The sequence below is a fragment of the Tursiops truncatus genome, chromosome 7 (genome assembly GCF_011762595.2).
Source record: "Tursiops truncatus isolate mTurTru1 chromosome 7, mTurTru1.mat.Y, whole genome shotgun sequence".
NCBI lineage: Eukaryota > Metazoa > Chordata > Mammalia > Artiodactyla > Delphinidae > Tursiops > Tursiops truncatus.
In genome coordinates, this window is record NC_047040.1 from 71,088,599 (window position 1) to 71,113,396 (window position 24,798).

Sequence of the window (24,798 nt, forward strand, 5' to 3'; positions counted from 1 at the left end):
CTTTCTGAGAAGAACCTGAGCAGACTATAATTGGTTTTCTCTCTTCACAAGTTTCACATGCTTGCCTAGAAATATACCTTTAAAAGATAATCTCCCAGGACATAAGCAAGCCACAAAGAAGCCTGTCTAAGGTCAAGCAGTTTGGAGAGCAACGAAATAAATATTTGTTTGCAGTATCTGCAAACCCCAAACACTGTCTGGAAAATATTAGGAAAAATTCATAATCAAACTCCTGAAATTAGCCATAGATTGTTGTATTTTAAAGTGTCACTTTTCTGTTCAACAAATAAATATCTTCTATGTGCCAAGTAGTGAGCTGGGAGCAGGGACCGTACATGAGAAAGAGAACTTGGTCGCTATGTGGAGGAGAGGGATTCAGTATCTTGGACTCCATTGTTTCTGTTTCCATTGTTATTGTCTGAGACTAATTTTGAAATATTATATTTTTTCTAATAATGCATTTAAATAGGAATTTTATACTTATGGAAAAATATCTTTCATCCAACTTAAAAAACAAGGGAACACAGTATTTTGCTTTCCCTAGACTGCCTTCTAAATTATAAAATAATGATTTTTATTTTTCAGAGTTCATCTCAATTCTCTGAAAGGATTTAACAATGGAACATAAAAATCTCAGGTATTTTCCTTTAGCTCATTTTTTAAACCCTCCTTATACATAACTTACATATTTGTGTTTTATTTATCATCTTTATTGTTTACATTAAATTATAATTATTTTAGAAACAACTTTAGATCATATTTCAATTGCTCTTTTGACATTTCATCTATCAATATTTTACTAAAGGTGTCAACTTTCTCTAGGATGCAGAGAGACTAATAGAATTTACACAAAAATTTCTACTGAATGAATTTTCCCCACCTTCTTGGTGATTGTACACCTGCCTTCCTTATAAGGAGAACAAGGAAGTAAATCATGCTGAAGTTGCTCTTAAGCACAGCTTTTCTTCTTTACCTGTCCAGGTAGCTTCTGTTTTCATTTCAGTCTTAATGAAAACTTTTTTATTTACATCTCAAGTTGCTTTTCAAAGCAGTGTAAGTAGTATTTACAATTTTACACTTCAAGAAAGAAAGACTTTTAACGATGTTCAGCTTTAGTCTTGTAATGTTGAAGGTAATTCATTTTTTAATCTGTCTGCACAGCGAGAACTGAAACGGATGGGGATTGAACTGCTTTGCCTGTTCTTTCTATTTCTAGGAAGGAATGATCACGTACAAGGTAAGACTTTAGCTCTCCAATATATTGCTTTCGTAGTGTGCTTGACAAACCTGCCGTGTGATTCAGAAACTAGATCAGAAGTCATTTTTTATTTGATCTGTTCAATTGCTCTTTTGCCATTGAACGAACACTTTAACAAATTACAGGCAGCCGCAAGGCTGTTCCCACAGCGAACGCTCCGGGCTTAAGATAAATAAATACAAAGGTTGCATGGGCACCTTAATGAGAGAATTAAACAGCACTACTGCACAAGAGGACTTCTTAATACTCTTGTGACAACCATTTTGGTAACTTTTCTAGCTACCTTATTATACAACAGGGCCTTCCACTTGAGAGTGATAACCTTGAGAGAGAAAAGGGACTTAGTTTTTAAATAAAAATACAGTACATTTAAGAGAGAAGCGTTCTTTAATGGGTACGAATAATTTTTAAAAAGTTAAAGGGGGATGATACTGAGTGAGGACGATAAATATGATGATCCTGTATTTGTGAACGTTAAGATATTTTCATATTTTAAGAAAAAAGAGCGTGATTATTTTTGGCTACTAAGACATGCCTGCTTTCAACGTGATAGATGTAAAATATGAAGTTTACTATGGATTGCTCTCGTCTTGAGGACTGATCTTTGAAGACTAAGGAATGAACTTTGGTATTGTTTTGTTCAAGTACCTTAAGAGCCGTAGATCTCGTGAATGGAGTGGCAGAGAGTGTGCTGAATCCCTTGTGTTTTGCTGGGTTTAAAAACAGGTGGCTGTTCCATGGGGGATGCAGAGACCTGTGAGGACTGCTTACTCATCGGACCTCAGTGTGCCTGGTGTTCTCAGGAGGTAAAACAAATGACCTCAGCCTGTGTGTAAAAAGTGCACTTACATTTACGGTAATTCCATCCTTGAGTGTTCTGATAGCTTCCTGCTTTCTCTAGGGTTATAGAAGTAAAACAGATCAGGAAAGGAAAATGTAAGCGTTTGTGATTCCAAGTGTCCTTCGTGTGATTACATTCAAAAGCAATTTGAGGACAGAGTGAATGTCAAAGTGTTCTGAAATATACGTAACTCAAGATTCTTTATTTAACCTGATGCCTCCTCTGATGTTAAAGCCATTTCTAATTGCTTACATGTAAAATGCTGAGGCTCTGGGTAACCAGAGATCATGAAGTTGATAATTTTCAAACATACATTTGATTTCAATATCATAGTTGTATTCCATCTGTGGACCAGCATCCCTTCTGAATCATTACTAGGATCTGAGGGAAGTGTTCTAGGCTTGGGGTAAACTTTACTGTTCAGACATTATCCAGTTCTTTTAAAAACTATGCGAGCTTGGTGACTCTGTACCGCACTGATGACAAAACCCGAAACAGACATTCCTTATCTGATCAAACTGAAAACTACGTGAAGGTAGCAGAAGGGGATTGGGGAATGTATAACAAGCCATCCAGAATCAGTGTCTCCTGTGACACAACTAGGCAAACTGTAAATGATTCCTGGTAAGAAGGAGCTGCCTTAGCTCTTTCTGGAATGAAAGCAGTTCTCTGCTGAATCTCATAAAGAGAATCTAAACACAAATCCAACCATACGAATGCCAAGTTCAGCAAGAATTGAGTAGCATGTTCAAGGGGAACAAACCTGGTCGCCTAACTCAGGTCCAGGCTGTCACTGTTAAAACCCACATTTCGGTTACATGTGTCCGTGGAGGCGCTCGCAGACCGGAGTACAGACACAGCTCACTCCCCCGCTATCGCCTCTGCTGAGGGGGCTCCAGCAGAAGGGCAGACAGTTATGCCATTTGGAGCTCACGTATCAAAAGAAGGTTTGGGAATATACAAAGAGCGAAAACCCCACATTTTTTGACATTGACTCTCTGAAGAAGTCAATGTTAGTTTCATGATAGAGACATAAAACAACAAATCAGTCTAACAAAATGCCCATCTCTAGAATTTTCACTTACGTGCTCCTTTAGCACTTATTGAAGAGAGGCTTTTAAGTTACTGTGGATAGCTTTGCTTGTGGATAATACTCCGTAGTCAAATTTTCAACAAATTTGAAGGCCAGATTATTCTGAGAGGTCACACTGGTATAACAAATAGCAGAAGTTAGAAGTAGTGATATCAGTAGAGACAGCTGGAGCAAAAAGTAAATTAGGCTTCTGCTTAGAGCAGATAGAAAATAGGTTCCAGGGTTAACACTGCCTATGACCTTTTGGCAGACAGAGTGATTATAGGGGGTAGCAGTGACACTGTGTTAAGAAGGATTCTGAGGTCTTGTCAAGCCATGGTTTGCTTTGGATGCATCATGGGAAGTTACAGAATTTGCTACCTCTCTCTAAGGCCTCAAATATACACATGCCTTGATGATAGATAACACATTATATTCTCAAAAAATCAATTTCCAAAGAAATGTAACTTTCTTAGTTGGTGAAACAGGAAGAGTGGCTTAGAATTCTGAATGAGGAAAAACAATATGAGCTTGGTTTGCTTCTCTCCAAGTATGAGAATCAACGGGCCCCAAGATCAACCTTGCCCAGAGCCTCAGCTGCTCTAGAGCAGCCGTGGCTATTAGGTGAGATAGGTGTTTATCTCTCAACTGCATCTCTCTGTTCTGGGTGTTCCAGGGTTGGATGGCCACATTTCTGCCTGAAAACACTTCACCTCACTGCCTCCAGATACCCAGGTGGATCAGAGGGGAACTGGGAAACTCCCGAGTCCTACACAGAAAAGCAGTCTTTTACACAATTTCTCTTTCCCTTCCCTTCCCCACATCCAAATGTTGGAGAAATTTCTAAAAGACCTTAAACTGGAACACTTTAAGACCTTGAGTTTAAAGTCCCCAAGAGGTCAACTTTAGTGAAGTAATACTGTAATAGAAGGGTAAATATATCCATAAATTAAACTGGGACAGAGAGTAGATAGGGAGATGTCACAATCTTTGCCCTTTAGGAAGCCACAGAAAAAGCTCTTTGTCACTGGATTTGGTAATAGACACACTGAGAGTCTGGACAGTCCCAGGATTCCACAAACCTACAGGTTATCCTGAACAGATAATTCACACGATGATGTCAACTCTATGACCCAGCTATTTCAAGGATCTGGTCACAGCACAGGAGACGTTGTAAAGGAGTGAGCATTAAAAAAAAAAAGAAAGAAAGAAAAGAAAAGAAAAGGAAAAAAGAAAAAAGAAAGCTGTTAAGTGAATTCTCCTGAATATAATTAAAGGAAATTTCAATTTTACTGGCAGAATTCTCTGGTTATTCTGCTATAACTTAAGACCTACAATCAATGTCAGGCATGTGGGGATATGGTATACTATGACAAGATGCCTAACTAGAAAGCAAGCAAAAAGTAATCATAAGAAATGTCTTCTTTTTTTGTCTTTATTGTCATCTTTTTCTCTTTATTGTTTGTTTGTTTTTTTTTAGAATTTTACCCATCTATCTGGAGTTGGAGAAAGGTGTGATACTCCAGCAAATCTTTTAGCTAAAGGATGTCAACTAACCTTCATCGAAAACCCTGTCTCCCAAGTAGAAATACTTATAAATAAGCCTCTCAGTGTAGGCAGACAGAAAAATAGTTCCAGCATCGTTCAGATTGCCCCTCAAAACTTGGCTCTTAAACTGAGACCAGGTATGTTATGATTTATACACTCACTGGCTCATGTAAATAAATCTAACATCACATGTAGTAATACTGTTATTCCATTAATACACCTTGTACCATATTACATATCATTGTTTGTGATGACTCAGATTTCCCATTCTTAAGGAAATAGAGAGTTGCTAGGCTAACACTTTTCTTTATTCACATTGGTCACTTTGCACTCCAAATGTGTTACCAAAAAGAGCCTTATCTAATAGTAACCATCTGAATTACTCAAATGTTGCTAAGGCTTACCTCACATTTCTTCAAGGGTTGTAATGTAGCTTTAAACTCCTCTTTATTTTCTTCTTTTCTAAACCCACACACACACACACAAAATTCAGCTTATCTTCCATCTAAATGGATGCTAGTTCTCCCAAGGAGATATAAAATATCCTAACTTTCACCTCCTTCAGTTACTCTAAATTCACTGCTGAAAGATTTTCATGGGTGTGTTCATTTATAAACTTTACCACACAGTGTATGAATTTGTAAGTATCTTCAGTAAGTTCTTATTGAAATGAAACAGCCAGGGATTGCCTAGTCACAAAGAAGTCTCCATGTGTTTTTATGATTTGCTTTTCTTGCGGGGGTGTCTCAGGCAGTGAACAGACTCTGCAAGTTCAAGTTCGCCAGACCGAGGATTACCCGGTGGACTTGTATTACCTCATGGACCTCTCGGCCTCCATGGATGATGACCTCAACACAATCAAAGAGCTAGGCTCCCTGCTTTCCAAGGAGATGTCTAAATTAACCAGCAACTTTAGACTGGGCTTCGGCTCTTTTGTAGAAAAACCCATCTCCCCTTTTATGAAAACAACACCAGAAGAAATCGCCAACCCTTGCAGGTAAGTAAATGATTTTCTGGCATCTTTGAACACTGATTTCCTGTAGAGCTGGCCCTGCTCTGAGCTGTAGGAGCTTGCTAAGTGCCTGGCAGTTCCCTCCCATCCGGTTGGATCTCTGCAGCTGTCAGTTGCCTAGGTTTTCAGAGCCAAGGGGAAGTCAACTTAATACCTGGTTCTAGCTTGGGTCCTCACAGCATCTGCAGCATCTGTCTCGCTGCGGAGGTCAGTCTGTGACAAATTTGGCTTTGTGCTCTGCAGACAAGCGGACCAGGTCTTTCACTGCAGGTTCCACTGGCCTGAGCCCTTCCCCAGCCCCTCAGAGGCCTTCTATCCTCAATGACCACCACTCTCTGAGGCTATTTGACAGTAACCCACACTTTCTCAGAGTACGTGTCTCCACTCCAATGATTGCAGCCAAAATAACAGCTTTTGTAGCTACCTCTGATATACTTTAGGAGACGTGAATTTCTCTTATTGCTTGGAAAAGCCCTTTGTAGCCTTCACTGTTGTCAAATTCATTAGGAAATTAGGCAATGACTCCATTATAATATGCTCTGATCGGCTACTAAAACCATGTATTATCCAGGTGATGGTCAAGGGCAAGTTGCTTTGAGATGACTTACCTGTACATATCAATGACATGGTCAAAATAAAATTATTTGATATCCTTCTATTGAAAAAGAGCTTCCATTTGCTCTGTGCCAGACCCTATGCTAAAGATTTTACATAGATGACCTCATTCAATCTTCATAATAGCTTCAGGTCAAAGCAGGCTTCATCATCCCTACACTCAGAGGAAGTAACAGAGGCTCTGAGAGGTTAGTAATTTGCCTGAGGCCACCTAACTAATCAGTGATCTGTACCAAGATCTGGGCTTGTCCAAAGCCAAGCCCTTTACTCCTATAAATATAGTATACACGTGAAATGGCTTTCCAAACGTACACTGACTTTGAACACTAGTATACACCCAAGGAATCAATCTCTATAGAAGACAGTTTTTATAGTATCGTTTTAAGACATTTCAATGCGGTTCCCAACTAGAATCTGACAGCAAAAAGAAAAAAAAAAAAATATATATATATATATATATATATATATATATTTTTTTTTTTTTTTTTTTTTTTTTTTTTTTTGCGGTACGCAGGCCTCTCACTGTTGTGGCCTCTCCCGTTGCGGAGCACAGGCTCTGGACGCGCAGGCTCAGCGGCCGTGGCTCACGGGCCTAGCCACTCCGCGGCATGTGGGATCTTCCCAGACCAGGGCACGAACCCGTGTCCCCTGCATCGGCAGGCGGACTCTCAACCACTGCGCCACCAGGGAAGCCCAAAAAATATTTTGACCTTGAAAAGAATTCATCACTGATTGCAACTCTTAGGAATTGTGTTTGGTTGCAAATACCAGAGATAATATCTGTTCCCAACCCCCCTTCTTGAGGTATAATTGACAGGTACTAAAATACACACAGCAGAAATGTTCAGTTTCATGAGTTTTGACAGTTGAATATACCAATGTAAGCACCACTTAAAACATGACATGGAACATTTCCATCACCACACAAAGTTTCCTTATGCCCCATTTCAGTCAGTTCTGCTTCCCCAGAGGCAACCACTTTCTGATTTCTATCAGTTAGATTGATTTTGCCTATTCTTGGATTTCATATGAATGGAAAAAATGGTATATACCTTTTGTGCCTGGCTCTTTTGCTCAACATAATGTTTTCGAGATTCTTCCCTGATTTTGTGTTCACCAGTAGTTTGTTCCTTTTTGTTTTAAGTAATAGTCCCTTGTATGAATTTATTATACTACACTTTATTTATTCATCTATTGATGGACATTTGGGTTGTTTCCCAATTTCTGGTGATCATGAAAAAATACTGCTATGATCATTTGCATATAAGTCTTTGTGTGGATGTATGTTTTTGTTTCTCTTGCATAGATACCTAGAATTAGAATTGCTGAATTGTATGATAAGTATAGTTTTAATTTTTTTAAGAAACCATCAAATTGTTTTCCAAAGTGCATGTACCATTCTGCATTTCCATCAGCAGTGTGTGAGGGTTCCATTTATTTCAAATCCTTGTTAATACTTGGTAATTTCAGTCTTTTTAGTTTTAACCATTCTAATAGGTGTGTATCTCATTGTAGCTTTACTTTGCATTTCTCTAATGACAAATGATGTGGAACATCTTTTCATGTATTTTTTTCCCATTCTCATATCTTATTTTGTGAAGTATCTTTTCAAATATTTTTCCTATTTTTAAAAATTAGATTTTCTTCTTAATATTGTATTGTATAGGTTCTTTGTATATTTGGACAAAAGTTCTTTGTCAAATATATTTTGCAGATATATCCTCCCAGGCAGTGGATTGTATTTTTATTTTTCTATCAATGTCTTTGGTCAAGCAAGTTTTTAATTTCGATGAAGTCCAGTTAATCAATTTTTAGCTTTATGATTAGTGTATTTTTTTGTCCTGAGACATCTTTGCCTATCCTAATGTCTCAAAGATTCCTCCTCTGTTTTCTTCTAGAAGCTTTGTGGTTGAAGCTTTTACACTTAGGTCTATGATCTCAAATTAGGGTTTCTGTTTGGAATGAGGAAAATGTCTAGGTCTATCTTTTGTTTACATGCAACTATCCAATTGTTTCAGCACTATTTGTTAAGCAGGATTTTCCTTTCCCCATTGAATTATCTTGATATCCTTTGTTAAAAAGCAATTGACTGTATGTGTGTCTAATTCTGGACGTTCTATTCTGTTCCATTGATCCCTTGAATACACCCATGTTACCAGGTAACCATTCATCTGCTCACTCATAATGTCACCTTAGGGAAACCGCTTCACTTCTCAGAGCTTTAGTTTGGAATAATAATACCGATCACACAGAGGGGTTGTAAGGAGTGGGTGAGGTAATGAAAGGAAGCATTTGATATTGGGCTTGACCATGAAGCTCTCAGTAGGTGGTAGCTACTATCAACACCAACAGAGTGGGGTAAAGGAAGGCCAGAGCACTGCCCAGGGTTTGGTGAACGGGAACCCAAAGGAGGATCACATATTTGAGCTCTTGAAAGGTCAGCATCTTCCTATTTCATAGAGGTTTTTCTTTTATTCTTGTTGGCAAAATTTACCATTAGCTAAAGTTATAAATAATGAGTTCTTTTTTGCTGCAACATTATATGTTTTCCTTTCTAATCACGCCCTTAATTCTCCCAGTTTCTCTGTCCAGATTCCACTCGCCACACATTTACACACCAAGAACCCAAACACCAAACAGAGAGGTCAATCCTTTGATCAATTCAAACCTTATAATTATGGAATAAAATGTTCTTTAGTACAAAGGCAATGAGAGGTAAGAGAAAAGAGCATGGCGTTTTCCAGACCTGGGCTTAAATCATAACCTTGGAGCTCCCATCTCTTCATTTATAAATGAGGATAATAATATTCACTTCCTGGGCTAATCATGAGAGCTGAATAGGCTCAGAACATAACAGACATTCAAAACCAGTTTTAATTTTTTTTCTCTCATTAACACTTATTTTCTCTAGTTATTTTTGTCTAATGGTCCTCAAACTTTTAGATCTCAGGACTCTCTTACACTCTTAAAAATTAAGACATCCAAAAGAGCTTTATATCTATCAATATTCAGTGTCTTAGAATGTAAAACTAAGAAAATATAAAAATAATTATTTATCAATTTATTTAATAATTACAATGAAAAATACACTGCATATTACTATAATAACACACCTTTAGGAATAATAACTACATTTTCCAAAACAGAACAAAAGTTAACAAGATGAGTGGCACTATTTTACATTTTTACAAATCTCTTAAAATATCTGATTTAAAAGAAGACAACTGGCTTCTCATACCTGCTTCTCTGTTTAATCTGTTGTAATACTTTGTTTTGGTTGAATTCCATGAAGAAAGTCAAACTTCACACAGATATATAGTTGGAAAAGGGAGAAGCAGTTAATAGATTTTTCCAATAACTGTAGACATTCTTCTTTGATATTACATTCAAACTGTACAAGAGGTAAATTTATTTTCAATGTGGAATCTGAAAAAATATCAATGAACTTCATATTTTGTTACATTAAAAACCATTGGTCTGTTTTGCACTTTGAATCGCTCTTTTACTGGTGTGTGTGTGTGTGTGTGTGTGTGTGTGTGTTGTGTGTGTGTGTGCATGTGGTTTTGTAATATAACGCTTTGATCATTTGGAAAATGAAGTTTCAGTGAGTTATGTAGATCTTCCAAATTTCATGATATAATATCTAAAAAAATCATATTTGTTAATATCATCATTAATCCCATCAGATAAATCTTGAAGTATTGGGAAGCCGTTAAGCCATGGGTGGCAGATGATAATTTTCTGAAGTTCTACTTTTCTAGTTACTTCAGATTTCAGCATTGGCAACAAATACTGATAGTCGTTTTCCTGGAAGTAGCAGGCTTACTTTCTTCATTTTTAAGAATATGTCTGCCAAAAACTTAAGTTGGAATGATAGTTTGGCTTTCAGATCAAATGATTGTTCCATAAAATAGGCCAGTTCAGTTCAAACAGCCGCAAGTGTTTTTCCACTATAAACATGTATTTCAATGTGCAGCAGTAATGCTGTATGCATATTCCCCATGTGGTCACACAGAAATATTTTTTAAAAACACGTATCCAAGGGTGTAGACTTAATAAAATTAATATCTTTTACTGCTTCATCAAGGACAATCAAGTGAAACTAGCATTTAAAAAAAAATTATAAGGAATACTAGGCAGTTTGGTGCCACTGCCTTGATCTGTGCTAAGGCACCAGCAGTTTTAGTCACCATTGCTTTGCATCATCAGTGAAAAAGACAAATAACATCCCTTATTATTATGAAATACGTTTGACCTGAAAAACTCTCTGAAAAGGTGTCAGGGCCCTCTGTGGGTCTGCACACCACACTTTTAAAACCTCAGTTTTAATCTAGTCTCTAGTGCTTTTTGAAGTAGCTTGCGTTCTTTATCTTCGTTAGATGGAAAGTCACTAAAACTTCGTTTCACCACGTAAGAAGCCTGAATGGTTTACGTTTTTGAAAGAAGTTTCTCTTATGCTGCTGTCTAAGAAACATCAAGAAAAACCATATTTTCTCCATTTTCCTATTTGTAATGAATTGTAATATGCATTTAAAAATATTTAACAGCACAAAGATAAAATTTTCTCCATCGAACATTTTGAGGGATTTTTTTTAACATCATTTCACGTTTGATTTGGTGTTTTGTTTTATTTTTGAAGACTTGAAGTGAGGAATTCATTGTGGTTTTGCAAAAGAGATAACTGAACCATGAAATGCTTAGATTTCCTATATGTACACACAAAAAACCATATATGAGTATATAATATAATTTTTAATAACAAGCCCAAGTGAGAATACAGACAAAAAGAAGAAAATGGAAATCATTTCTAATCCCACTCAAAAAAGATGGTGTTAACCTTTTAGTATATATCATTATAGTCTTATTTTATGAACTTTATTTAAAGTTTTAATAAAAATATAAGTAGCACTTTTTATATTGTGTTTTACAATTTTAAATTTGAATGCATTTTAAATGCAAATCTATTGTTGTCTAGGGACTCAAAATCAAGTTATTCAGCAATGAGTAGTTCCTTCAATTTCTATCTTAGAAAATAACAACCAAATATAAGCATTTGTTGGAGGAAGAACTTTGACCAAAATAGGCAGCCTCCAGTCAAAATTTTCTGGTGTGACCCAGCTCTGACATTCTGCTTTGTTTTAGCTTCATTCATCTCCCAGCACATGAATATGTTTATTGAATTAAATAAATGTATTCCCCTTTCCAAAAGATTAGAGTTCTAGTAAGAACTACATAGCAAATAATTCTAACCAACAAAAATGCAAATTTCTTACCGAAAGATAGGAATACTAGTTCTCTGGCTCCAGAAGATTCTCAAATGCCATTTTGGTACAGTGTGAACCAACACCCCCAAATAAAAGATCAAACGAAACATTTCCAAGACTAGTTGGGCTCCAGGGACAATGGTATACTTCACACAATTATATACTTTTTATAAAATACTTTTAATGTAATTTTTACAACAACCTTGTGAAGTAACTATTATTATCACCCTCATTTTAGATAGATAACTATTTAGTCTTTTTATTCTCAATCTAATGGCATTTTCTTCTACCCTGTAGCTGCTTTAAATACTACAGGAGCAATTAGGACAAATGCTACATTATTATCACTTAATAGGTTAACTTTTTTTTTTTAATTCCTCATTTCACATTTCAAAATACATTCATCTTTGAAGGTGGGAAAAAATCGACTATATAAAAAATTTTAAGGTATATATCCAAAAACATTGTAAACAAAATTTAAAAACAAACTACAAAGACAAAAATTTGATACTATTTAGAGATAGAGTTCTTAAAATCATTAGAAAATAAAAGATACCCCATTAAGAAAATGGGACATCTCAGACTGTACCATTCAGTGCTGGCCACCTTTAACCCCCCCTTGTTCTGAAATCTGAGGACGCATCAGATTATGACCTACTTTTTGTGAAAGTCTACTGACAGGAAGTAAATGATTATCCTTGCAGACACCAGCATTCTGGTTCTGGCAGAGCTTCATTTCTCAGTGTAAACAAATCCACAGTCATTCTGACTTATATATATATAGTTGATTCTCATCATTTACAGAAGTCTTGTTCTGTAAATTCTCCTCAACAACTGCATTAGAGAATGCTGAGCATTTCTCCTAGGGGAGACACAGGGTTAGGTTCCTACGAGTCTCTGGTCACGTTTCACCAACTGAGCAATACATAACGTTGTTTTCTGTGTGTTTCTATTTAAAGACATCTTAGTTAATACATATTGTTGATTTATTAATGTTGAAATCACAGCCAACAACACTGTAACTCATGCCAGAATAAAGTTTAGCTAACATGTGTATTTTTCCCATAAGACACATCAAAGTCTTCCTGCACTTAGGAATACCAGACAGCACTTCAACACTACACTTGGGGGCCACTCTAAACAGCAAAATTACCCCAAAATCACAAAAATGCAAAAAAAAAAAAAAAAACCATGGCACCAGATAGACCACAAAAAGGACATTTGTTTACAGTATGACAGCTGGAACAAGAAGGCTGTCTTATTTGACCTCAGCTGGAAACATATGTATCATATCAGGTGACTCAACTTTTTTTTTTTTGGCTGTATTGGGTCTTTGTTGCTGTGCGTGGGCTTTTTCTAGTTGCGGCGAGCAGGGGCTACTCTTCCCCACGGTGCGTGGGCTTCTCATTGTGGTGGCTTCTCCTCTTGCGGAGCACGGGCTCCAGGTGCATGGACCTCAGTAGCTGTGCCCTGTGGACTCTAGAGCGCAGGCTCAGTAGTTGTGGCGCACGGGCTTGGTTGCTCCGCGACATGTGGGATCTTCCCGGACCAGGGCTCAAACCCATGTCCCCTGCGTTGGCAGTCAGATTCTTAACCACTGCGCCACCAGGGAAGCCCGACTCAGCTTTTTTGTCACTCTGTGCACGTACACGAATGACAGAGAAAGGACTGATTTGGGAGTTACAAATACATTTTAGCAATATGGATTTTCAAAGATATGGAATCTGTAAATAATGAGAATTGACTGTATACCTCAGGCAGATGACTATGGTGAAAAAGAGCCTACTCCTCAAAGATGCATCAGCTCCTTGTATGCTGACAAGACAGGCTGTTGAACTTGCAAAGATGCTCACCTAAGTCAGCCAGCTCTCCTCAGAAGCATACCACAGCCTCACTGGGGGCTACTCCTTTTTGTCTCTGTGCTTCTACACCTATGTTTCTCAAACTTTGGAATGCATCAGGAAGACTTGGCTCAACACAGGTCTCTGAGTCCACACCTAACATTTCCGATTCAGCAGGTCCGGAGTCATACCCCAGATTTTGCATTTATAACAAGTTCCCATGTGATGCTCACGTGGCTGGTCCAGGGACCACACTTTGAGAATCTCTGCTCTATGTTATTTATCTCTACTTTACAAAGGAAAACCTAAAGCTCAGAAGGGTTGAGTAACTTGCCCAAAGTCTCATGCACAGCTACTAGCTGGCTTTCAGAATAAAATGTGGCTGATTCAGGATTAGCAATTTCTGTTCTACTGTGATGTCTTTAGGGCAGATCTCATCCTAACATGGCATTTTCCTCACAGGTAAACTGTTTTTAGTGGTGGTTTTACCCCAGGCTTGTCCACAATAGTCTGTTCTATCACAATAAAGTTGGGCTCTAGAATCAAGAGCCTTGCTCTGATTTTCAGGCCCTGGGCAGGCAGGACTGAGCAGAGGACGGAGTAGACAGGTTCCTCTCTCAGTCTTGCTACAGGGAGACTCATCCTTGGTGACAGTTTAAGCTATCAAAATACAAAGGAATTGTTGTCATCATGTAAACTTAATGGTGGATTTTGGTTGAGAGGCAATAGAAGGTAGTGATTACACACACACACACACACACACACACACACACACACACACAAACACACACGGGGAGTCTGATCACCTGATTATCTGTTTTCTGTGTCTGAACCAATGCAAGACACACAGCAAGCTCTAAGTGTTAGCTAATGTGGCCAATTTGGAAGGGCTGGGTGGGAGATGATGAAAACAACCTTAACAGTGAGACTCACAGCCAAGTTACGGAGTCGGGCACTTTAGAAAAATGCATCTTCATTGAAGGAAATGCTGTTGGGCTATTAAACCCATTCATTGTGTGTTGCATCATATTTCAAGGACATTTTACATCTTCCTTTTGCAGTAGTATTCCATACATTTGTTTACCTACATTTGGATTCAAGCACATTTTGCCGTTGACAAATGATGCAGAAAGATTCAATGAAATTGTGAAGAATCAGAAAATTTCTGCTAATATTGACACCCCAGAAGGTGGATTTGATGCAATTATGCAAGCTGCTGTATGTAAGGTATGCTGAGGGGAGCAGTGTTTCATTCTGTTGACACAAATTTCATCTCTTGTGAACAAATCTCCTTTGAAAAGCTTAGCTAACTTTATCTTTCCTTTAATCACCATATTTCTACAACAGATACTTAAAATTTTGTACATTTTTTAATTCCATCATGTTGAAACGGGGACAATTTTTTATGCCTAATATTCAAATAGTCTAATAACATTGTAGTACAGTTGGGAAAAATTGGTTAAAAGAATAGTCATGTATGATTAATTTTCAAAGATCCAAATCATATTCATTAGTTTTTGAATCAACCATGGTGAAAAAAAAGAAAAAAACAAAGATAGCAATTAACGAAAAAAAAGTAAAAATGCTCTGATTCAGAATAAACGTCTACATATGATCAGCTATCTATTGTTTCGAACAACAAAATAAGCATCAGAAGCCACAGTGTCTCTACAACAATGCAAGAGTACCTATCCTCCTTGACAATCAAACTCATACCCATGGGAACGATTCCCCTGTCTTCAGATGACAGTCTTCATGGAAAATATCAGGAAACAGATAGGGCCGAAGGTCCTAGAATGTGGGAGGGCCAAAGAATTAAGGAAGGAAGGAAAAAGATAAGGTACCATGGGGCAGCTACGATGAGCTTCTGTCCAACTAGTTCCTTGAATAATCTTAATTAAAGGGGAGAGCTCTGCAAAGAGACAGAAAACAGACCATCTTAATTAACAGTACTCTGCAGTCATACTTTGATAAGCAGTTTTTATCCTTGTATTATGTTTAGAATTTTTGGATGATATCAGTAGAAAGAGAAATAGGTGCCTACAGGTTGGGTGAAATTTTAATAAAACAGGCTTACTTCAGGTCCATTCTGTATTGCATTCTTACTAGCTCTGCTTCAGCTTGGATTTGGGATAATCTATGACCTCCCTCACTCCCTTCTGTCATTTTTCTGGTAAATTGAAAACTGGACAGTAAAAATAATTAACTGTGTAAATGTCAAGATCAACTGGATACTGATTGTAGTGGAACCATTTTGTCTGAAGCATAAATCATCTGAAAATGTAATCCAGGATAAAACAAAGGTCACAGAATTTCATGTTTTTAATATGTTAATATTACCAACTCACAATAGATGAAACAGTCTAAAATAGATCGAGCAGCAATACATATTTTAATAATCTGAATGTGTCCAAGCATAACTGATCCACTCTCAATAAACGTCCGCCCCTCTCCCATACAAGCTAAATGCTTCTTTCTCACTGTAGGAAAAAATTGGCTGGCGTAACGACTCCCTCCATCTCCTGGTCTTTGTGAGCGATGCCGATTCTCATTTTGGAATGGACAGCAAACTGGCAGGCATTGTCATTCCTAACGATGGGCTCTGTCACTTGGACAGCAAGAATGAATACTCCATGTCAACAGTCTTGGTGTGTAACCTATACTCTACACTGGTTTCAGGGCTACAAGTAGGCGAATGGAGCAACAATTGCTGTAATACATAGCAGAGTAACCCACCCTTGGTCGAAGCAGTGCACATTTTCTGATTTGAGATTAACACATTGGCCTTTCTCCAACCTCATTGCCCTCAGAGGTCCCCTCAAGAGCACAGATGGGCGGTGGCGATGTGGGATAAGTTCAGATTTGTTATAGTACGAATGATCCCAGAACCTCCCCAATTTTTCAAAGAGCCCGAGGCCAGCAAAATATAATACAGTCAGCTCATTCTGTTTGAACCATAGCCCTGGAAAGGAAGGCTCAGACCAGAACAGTAGTCACCTAGGAGTTGTTTCAGACGATGGTCCCAGAGTCATGCTGCCTCCATAATTCCATGTTTTCATGGACCCTGGGACTCCCTGGGAAACCACTAGTCAGGTGCTGCTCGGCTGGTGCCTATTAAATTTGGCTTATTTTCGTCATTTAAAAAATGCTCGTGACATTCAAAAAAAAGAAAAAACACTTGACTTTTGTAAAACAAGGCAAAAACTTCAGAGCTCTTTTGATGTACATGATCTCATTTGATCCTCACCAGAACCCTATGTGTCTAATTGTTTCCCTTGAACAGACCGTGAGGCTGCCACGCTGGTGCATGTGTCCTTCCCTCTGTCTGGAATGCCCTTTCTTCCAAGGCTGCTGAGAAACTCTTACTGATCTTTTAAAACCCAGCTCGATCATGACTGCTCCGGGGACGGGGAGGACCCTGTCTGACCTCCACTGGGCCCCAGAGCGATCATCTCTCCCCTGGCTCTTATACATAGATGGCTTCTTGGCCATTGCCATACGAAAATGTGCTTGTTGGTTTCTGTCTGTCTTTAACATACATCCTCAGTACCAGAACTGGTTTATTATCTCTATTTGCTGACAGCACAGTGCCTGGAGCACACTAAAAATAGAATTGAATTATGAAGCAGAAACCTGGAAAGGTCATATTATCCCCATTTAACACTTGGGGAAAAAATGGTACAGAGAATTTAAGTGACTTTTGAAAATGACAATGCTGTAGAAGTGTGTGTAGGTGAGAGAAAGAAAGAGGGAAGAGAACCCAGGATTCTGATATCAGATTGGAAAAACTATCCTCTAAAAAGAAAAGACTTTAGTGAGATAATGTACAGAAACGCTTACTACAGCGTTGGCTATTAGTTTTAAAAATCTAATGGTTCATGAATTATCTGCTATTATTTCTTGACCTAAATTTCTAAACTTCTACATGGCTGTTTCTACCTAACTTTTGATCAATAGTGTTCACCAAATTTATATTTTTTTAATTGTATGGGTTGTCCTTCCATATTACAGGATTAGTGAGGGTAGCCACATTTTGTCTTTTAGCCAATGAGGGGTAATAAACCGTGAGAAGTGGATCCCTTTTTTGTTACTTTTTTCTTGCAACTATTCAAATGCCCCATAATAGACATCTCAGAAAAAAGCAAGATCACAGAAGCAAATACTGCCTGTTGCCTAATATGACCTTCTCCTGTAATACACGTTCAAGTGATTCTTATTAAGTTGCTACAATGCACAGAGCCGTGGGCTATTTCCCTGCCTGCAACATAGCCCCCGGGTCCTCTGAGCACTTTCTATGCTCTCAACACTGGGCCAGGCTCCTGGGGCCGCAAAATAACAGGACATGATCCCTGGCCTTGAGGAACTTAGAATATAATTGTGGGAATTAAACCAAAAGATCTGGATCAAATAGAAAACCATATTCACCCGCCTATGGAGGGCTACGTGGTACCATCCTGGCTACACAGGCACAGCAGTTGAAAGTTCGGAGAACATCTGGAGATAAGTAGGGACCAGCGTTGGAGGACCTCAGGCTTAAGGTTGAAGGATACTTAATATTTGGGCAATTGAAACACGGAAACTGAGAATGTCAGACTCAGAAAGCTTTATAGATAGTACCTGGATTCTGCTAATATCCACTAATAAAAATCCAAATGGGATAGAAAGCACGCATTACACAGCCAGATTTGCAGTTGGGTAATTGACCTGAGTATCTTAGGCAAAACTATACTTTTCCCTCAACTTTAATTTTGTGGCTGAAGACAAAAATATTCCGGAAGCGCTGAGAATATATGAACACACCACATTCGTGTGCAAGAAGGCTTATTCGTCAGTGTTCCTGCACTTTGGCTTACTGCAGTCATAAGCAACATGGTATTCTTAGTTCCCTTGTTTGCAGGCCACTCCCTCATTTGAGGGTTTTTTTACACATTATTCACATTTGGAGTCATACGCCAGGCAAATGTGCTCCAGGTTTTCCAGGCTTGGAAAGTAAAGGTCATCTGCAAATATGATAATTAATGACTTTATATTTTAAAGTACTTGTATCACTCAGGAATGAATGTATCAATGGAACAGAAGTAAATTGAATACAATGGCTTTTCAATTGCCCTGTAAAAATATTGCAGCATCCCATAAAACCAATTCGTGACATCAAAAAGGCAGTAAGACCAAATTGGAGAACTGGTACAGGAATATCTCAAGTCAGAGGGATTTAGGAGTGGCAGTGTGTGCTTCCTCAGCAGGTTGGTCCTTCCGCAACCCTCATCCCGCCCCATCCAATTCCAGTCAGAGTTTCAGAGCTGCAAGAGTCACCTCCCTCACCTTCATCATAGTCATGGTCCCTCTCTCAATTCTAAAATTCCCTCCAATATTTACCTGCAGGCAAGTGGCACTTAGAAAAAGACATGTATCTCTACCCTTGAAAAGATGACACACTGTAAGTCTTTAGATAAATTTAGTGATCTCCTTGGAAGTGACAGATCATAATACACCACGTTGACAGGCACTGACTCTAAGGAATTAAATCAACTTACAATAGCTAGGAAACAATTACTAAACCAATTAAGAAAATAATGCTAATTGTGTATTTGTTTACTTGGAGTGATAGACACAGTAATGCCTGTGAGAATTGAAAATGCCAAACTCAGTAAGATATCTTTGAAAGAGATATTCCTTTATTTTACATATTTTTGTTAAGAAGATACTTAAAATCTTTGTGTTCAATTTTAGGAATATCCAACAATTGGACAACTCATTGATAAACTGGTGCAAAATAACGTATTATTGATCTTTGCTGTAACCCAAGAACAAGTTCATTTGTATGAGGTAAGCAAACATGATTTGGGAAATTCCTTCAGGGAGATTATTGGACATGAAACTTTAACTCTGAATTTAATACATGGGAGGCCAATAGATAATCATTAACACGTACCAGATATACTGGACACTGGCAAAGTGGATTCAGTTACTGTTTGCAATTTAAATTATAAACACAGAGGTGCAGCAGAGAGTGGAGGACAGATATGGTGGGATAAGGAAGAAACAGTTATGGAAATGAAAAGTTGGAAGAGAGTCCCAATAAACACAGGACCACCTATCTAATGGAAAATCAATCTATCTTCCCTTGAGCTCTTTCATCTGATAAGGAGAGTTAACAGTGAGCAGAGAAAATTATGAGAATGGGAGGAGACTTGACTTAAATCTCTGACATTTGCAAATTCGATACATAGAAAATACACAAGTAGAGATACAACTCAAACTATTGAGAAGTGAAAAGTTGAAAGAAAAAAATTTGTTAAACCCTGGGCCAAAAGATAATTTCTCCCTTAAAGTAGTTGGATTTGCAGTTCAGGTTTTTGAATGGAAGCACCAATGGCAGAAAGGAAATTGTTTTGTTAGATGAAAAAAATGTTCATAAATCACTGCATACACAGTAAAACACATATTACAAGTGCAAAAGTTTTCTGTGGCTTCTTTCCAGCCTCAGAAAAACAATATGTCAAAATGCCATGCATTGGGGTACTAGCAAATGATCTATTATTCCTCATGGGCAGTTTCACAGAGGAGGAATCTCCAGCCTGAGTCCTAGAAAATGTTGAGAAAATATGTGTCCGTTAAATCGTCTGTACCTTCTATGCAGAAGCTTCAAATACTCCTAAATTCAAAGTCGGGTCTCCCATTCCTTTTGAAAGGACCTCTTAACTCGCTTGGTGAATTTACAGAGCTCAGGAAACACTGAGATTATTTCACAGAAGGCTTTGATTAAATGCCACTCACTGCTCAGGACGGTACAATCCATGAACTTGCATCAAGTTCTGTAGAAAGGATCCAGGAGGAGATCCTATCTTGCATTTTTAATGAGAGGAGGGTATTGTACTCCAGGTGAGACTGCCTTCTGCTGAAAACGAAGGAAGTCCATTGCAATCTAGCTACATACTCAAGGGCTTTGTTCTACTCAGAGACCATGTGGGTTCACCTGATCTAGGCATTTTCTTAAGGCTTTTTAGTATGTGATACTCGTTTCCAGTGGTTTTAAGTAGTAGAGTTGCAGTAAAGATTTTTGAAAAGTACCCCAAATACAATAGTGAGTCTATTCTGCCTTTGATTCGTAAGGCTAGAGTGAGAGGACCCTGGGGGTCACCACACCTCCTCCAAAGCAAGGCTCCTGTTTAGGTAGGGGAGGAGAAGTTGCACAAAGTTTTCTTAAAAGAGGGATCTGGGAAACACGATTGATGACCATGAACAGAGACACCCATAACTCCCTTCGGTAGTAGTCTTTAAGACACAACTCATTCAAATGCCTCCTCAAAATTGCTATTAAAAAGACAGAGCAAGGTGAAAAATAGCTCTGTGGCAAAACAGAATCTGTCAGATTTAAACAGGTTGCATCCGCGGTTCCCTGTTGCAAAGGAAATGATCATGTCCAAGGAAAACACCAGATTAGAGCTGGCCTCTAACGTAACAGCAGGACATTTATTTTGCCTGCCTACTAATCTCATTAGGAGGTGAATTTATGTTCCGTTGTGACCTGTGGTTTTTACCATCTAGGCTCCACTAAATTCAAAGGGACATTTGCAGGGAGCCATGCAGTGGACCAGGCCAGCAGCCCGCTCTGTGACTCTGATCCTTTCATTATTTTATTTTCATTCTGATGGACTCATCATTTCCTCTGCATTAGTGGGAGTAGACGGCAGCCTGGTCTAAAGATAATGACAGCAGCATTGCACTTCCCTGAAGGTTTTGCACAGCATGAAAATGCTGGTTTCTTGTTTTATTGATAATGGAAACTGAAAATAGACCAGTAATGGCTTGGGTTGCCTTTCCATTTAAATCTCTTAGAAGGAGCCCTATGTGTGCAGGAGCCCTATGTGACCTGATGTTTGGATAGCTGTGAGAGAGGCAGCATAACGACCAAAGAATCACTGAAAAATAAAACCAGTGATAGGATAAATAAAGCAACTAAGTGGTTGGATCTAATGGAAATTCCAGGAGGCAAACTGTTTGCCCCAGTTCTGTGTTAAGCACAGTTATGTACACACACCCGGGACAGGAGCTAGGTCAGGTTCAATGGTGCCCATCTTGCAGCAAATAAAGAGTTATGTTGCCCGTTCATGGAACGCAAGAAAAAATGACTATTTTTTAAAATAATTTTGGTAAGATGCCTTGGACTGCCCAGGTGTGTATGTTGCCGTACTTTGTGGTAACAGAGATGAACAAACAATGGAAAGGCTACAGTGAGCAGTTTTGCCTCCTGTTCATTATGACTGCAGTGTGTGCCCCAGACTCCAGCAAACAGATGATTTTGAACAAACTTATTATCATGGATAGTTTTCTGTTTGTCCAATTACAGGGTTCAAAAGATAATGATAGATAATAGACTGAGTAGTAGGTAGTATATTACATTCAACTGCTAAATACCATTTTGAATCAGGATTCAATTACCCAAGCTTTAAAAAAAATTTTTTTTATCTCCTCTGCTGTTTTCAAATATTTACTGTTAATTTACATCAATTTAGTATCAGGCTACTAAGCCCCAACTGTCTAATTTGACTAGTCTTTCCTTGCTAATGAGAGACTGAGAAAAGCAATTAAATTAGCATTTTTTACTACATTGTCAAATCCTGTTATTAATCACCTGGGATTATTTGCAAGACTTTAAAATATCCCATTATCTTTCAAAATGTCTACCTCTGGCTGGAAAAGATGAGTTTTATGACATTAATTGTTATTGTATATATATATAATAATAATTGTATGACCTGGTGTTTATGATGTAATGTTGAAACACCACTTAGAAAGTAAACAAGATGTTTTGGTAAAAGACACTTCACTAACATCTGTGGCCACTAATTGATGTCCCTGTGGTTATTAGGACAGAATGATGGGTCTAAAGCATGGGGACAGGGGCCCAAGCAGGTTGTTCTACCAACAAAAAGGCCCTCCCCTCTGGAGGTAAAAAATCTTCTATTATTAACTCTGTAAAGAGCATGGCGGGTCTCGCTCATCTTTCTGTTTAGGCCAATTCTCAATACAAAGTAGATTCTCAGTAAATATTTGTTGAATGAATTAAAAAACAAAAAACTGCAATGCAAGCACTTCATTTTTTCTCAAATGGGCTCAAAGTTTCTAAATAGAGATTTGGAGTTTTGTGTGACAAATGCCTGTCAAGGTCAAGGGAGCCCATGTCCAAGAGCAGGTGGGGGAGCCTGACCTACCATTATGGTCTCCTGCAGCCTTGGCTGTTTCTTCTGCACTTGAATCCAGTTGGCACTAGAGAGGAAAGGAACACTCTGCCATCAGCCTTGGGATCACCCTGTTGGATAAGCTCCAGAGCCTTCTTCCTAGTCTGTAAAAGGAAAACCCGAGTGATTAACCACTTGACGGTCATTAATCCAAAAACAAAGGCTGCTGCAATATGCTATGAGCCTGATGTTTCAGAAGTGTGGCTTCTGAAATTGTCTACCATATACAAGTTTCAATTTTTCAGGAATCAAAAACCCAGTTTTTATTTCACCCTTTCTTTCCTTTTTCTCCTCATCTTTTGAGCTTTTCACCATAGCAAGGGAACTGAAAGGAGGCAGAGAAATTAGGGAGGGAGATAAAACAATAATTGGACCCTTTTGCTATTTGTAGCCTGTTCTATTATTGTTTTGCTTTATAATGTTTACTGTTGGAAAAGACCAAAACAATTTTTTCCAGTGAGAATCCCTTTATCTCTCGGATCGGTTTTTACTGAATAAAAGGACAGGAGTGGATGACCTCCAGCTTTGGTAGTCAATGATTCTGGACCTGGAGGGGGCGCAAATCACCATAAATTCCAATGATTTACACACGGATAAAGTATAGTTAGCTGTAATATAGCTGATTTTAGGGCACGGTCTAAAAAGTTGTTCTTTATCTATGAACTCCACCCTGTAATTATGGGAATTCCAAATTTATGCTTTTAATGAAAATAAAATCATGTAGGAATTAAAAAGAGAACTTCTGGATTACGAGAAACGTCCATGGAGTTAATAAATTGCTCTCAATTCAAGTGTAATGGAAAAGGATTTTGATTTCTCTTTATTCGCTGGTATCTGAGAATAAAGACCAAGGAGAGCCAGCTGCCTGCACTTTCCTCATTAATAAAAACACCTCTCAGAGAGGGAGATTTTGGAAAAAACAAACTCGTGTCCTCAGATTATCAGGGCAAAGTGGTTGGAAGTATTTTCCAGACTAATTAATAAACCATAAACACGAAAAATCATCAGTAGTTACCCCCTAGGTTACACAGAGTACTTTTCTTCTAAAGAACACAAGGACTCATCATCCAGAAAATAAACACACAGAAAAAAAGATACAAATTTATAGTCAGGGTCTTAATGAGATGCCTTCTTAGGCCAACCCATGTAGAAATATAAAATGAGATTTCATCAATACTAGGCCTAAATATTTCAAGATTTACGTAATACCCAGAATGTCTAACATCATTAGAACCAGGGTGCTATTGACCATAGTCTTCATTCATTCATTCATTTATCAAACATCCATGAGCCAGGCCAGGGTTGGTGACTAGAGAGAAGAAGACACAGTGTCTGCCTCAAGAGCATTAGCAGACTTGTAAGCCAATGATTTACCTAAAGGTTAGAGGTTATTTTAGAGGTTATATTCTAGAGACCCCAAGGCAGAGTTTTCCTGAGGGGCCAGAGTTTTCACATCTGTCAATGTTTTTACTCTTTTCTATTCACCATTTTTATTAGAAGGGGCAGCAAATTAATCGGCAATCTTAAAACTACCTTCGATGCTGAGGGTATCCCAGTGCTGGCCCTTCACTTTATAGAGGTGGAAAGTGAGGGCCAGAGAGAATCAGCAACTATGACCATGAGAATAATAGGGAAGGTTTGCTGAGGGCTTATTAGGTGGCAGCTGGGGTTAACTATTTTAACTCACTTTATCTTTTAATCTCCTTTTTAGCACCCCCAAAAATCCAAAAGCAAGTTGCATGTGAGAGCCAGGATTTGAGCCCAGACAGTTTGAGTCAACAGCCCCAACAGTGAGTTAAGTCACAACTGAACTTGAGTTTCTGCAGTGAAAGAGCAGGCCCATTCCTAACCGTTAGGCCAACAGAGAAGCAGCCTTTTCACAAAGTAACCGGCTTTTGAAAGTCACTGAACAGTAAGAGCACAGAGCCCACGGGAGCAGCAGAGCATTCGCTGCAAACGGCAGAGTCCTTCAAGGCCAGTAAACACTGGATTTTACTTACTCTTGCTGTTAACTTAGACAAATAGAGCCATCTGAATATGTGTGGACTTGAAAAGAGACACATCTGGATTCTGCCTTGTGTGATATTTAAGTCCTGAGCGGTAAG

The 24,798-nt window shown here is 38.4% G+C and overlaps 1 protein-coding gene across 1 annotated transcript in view; it reads left to right on the forward strand.

Moving 5' to 3' along the window:
• The first annotated feature begins 986 nt into the window (after positions 1 to 986).
• ITGB6 (integrin subunit beta 6) overlaps positions 987 to 24,798 on the forward strand; it is a 70,072-nt gene continuing 46,260 nt past the window's right edge. Inside the window, exons 1-8 of the mRNA XM_004313630.4 lie at positions 987 to 1,053; positions 1,162 to 1,237; positions 1,985 to 2,064; positions 4,652 to 4,856; positions 5,470 to 5,716; positions 14,513 to 14,678; positions 15,938 to 16,099; positions 19,182 to 19,277. Of these exons, the coding sequence (XP_004313678.3) occupies positions 1,009 to 1,053; positions 1,162 to 1,237; positions 1,985 to 2,064; positions 4,652 to 4,856; positions 5,470 to 5,716; positions 14,513 to 14,678; positions 15,938 to 16,099; positions 19,182 to 19,277 (1,077 nt within the window). The 5' untranslated portion in view covers positions 987 to 1,008. The remainder of the gene's footprint in view (positions 1,054 to 1,161; positions 1,238 to 1,984; positions 2,065 to 4,651; positions 4,857 to 5,469; positions 5,717 to 14,512; positions 14,679 to 15,937; positions 16,100 to 19,181; positions 19,278 to 24,798) is intronic.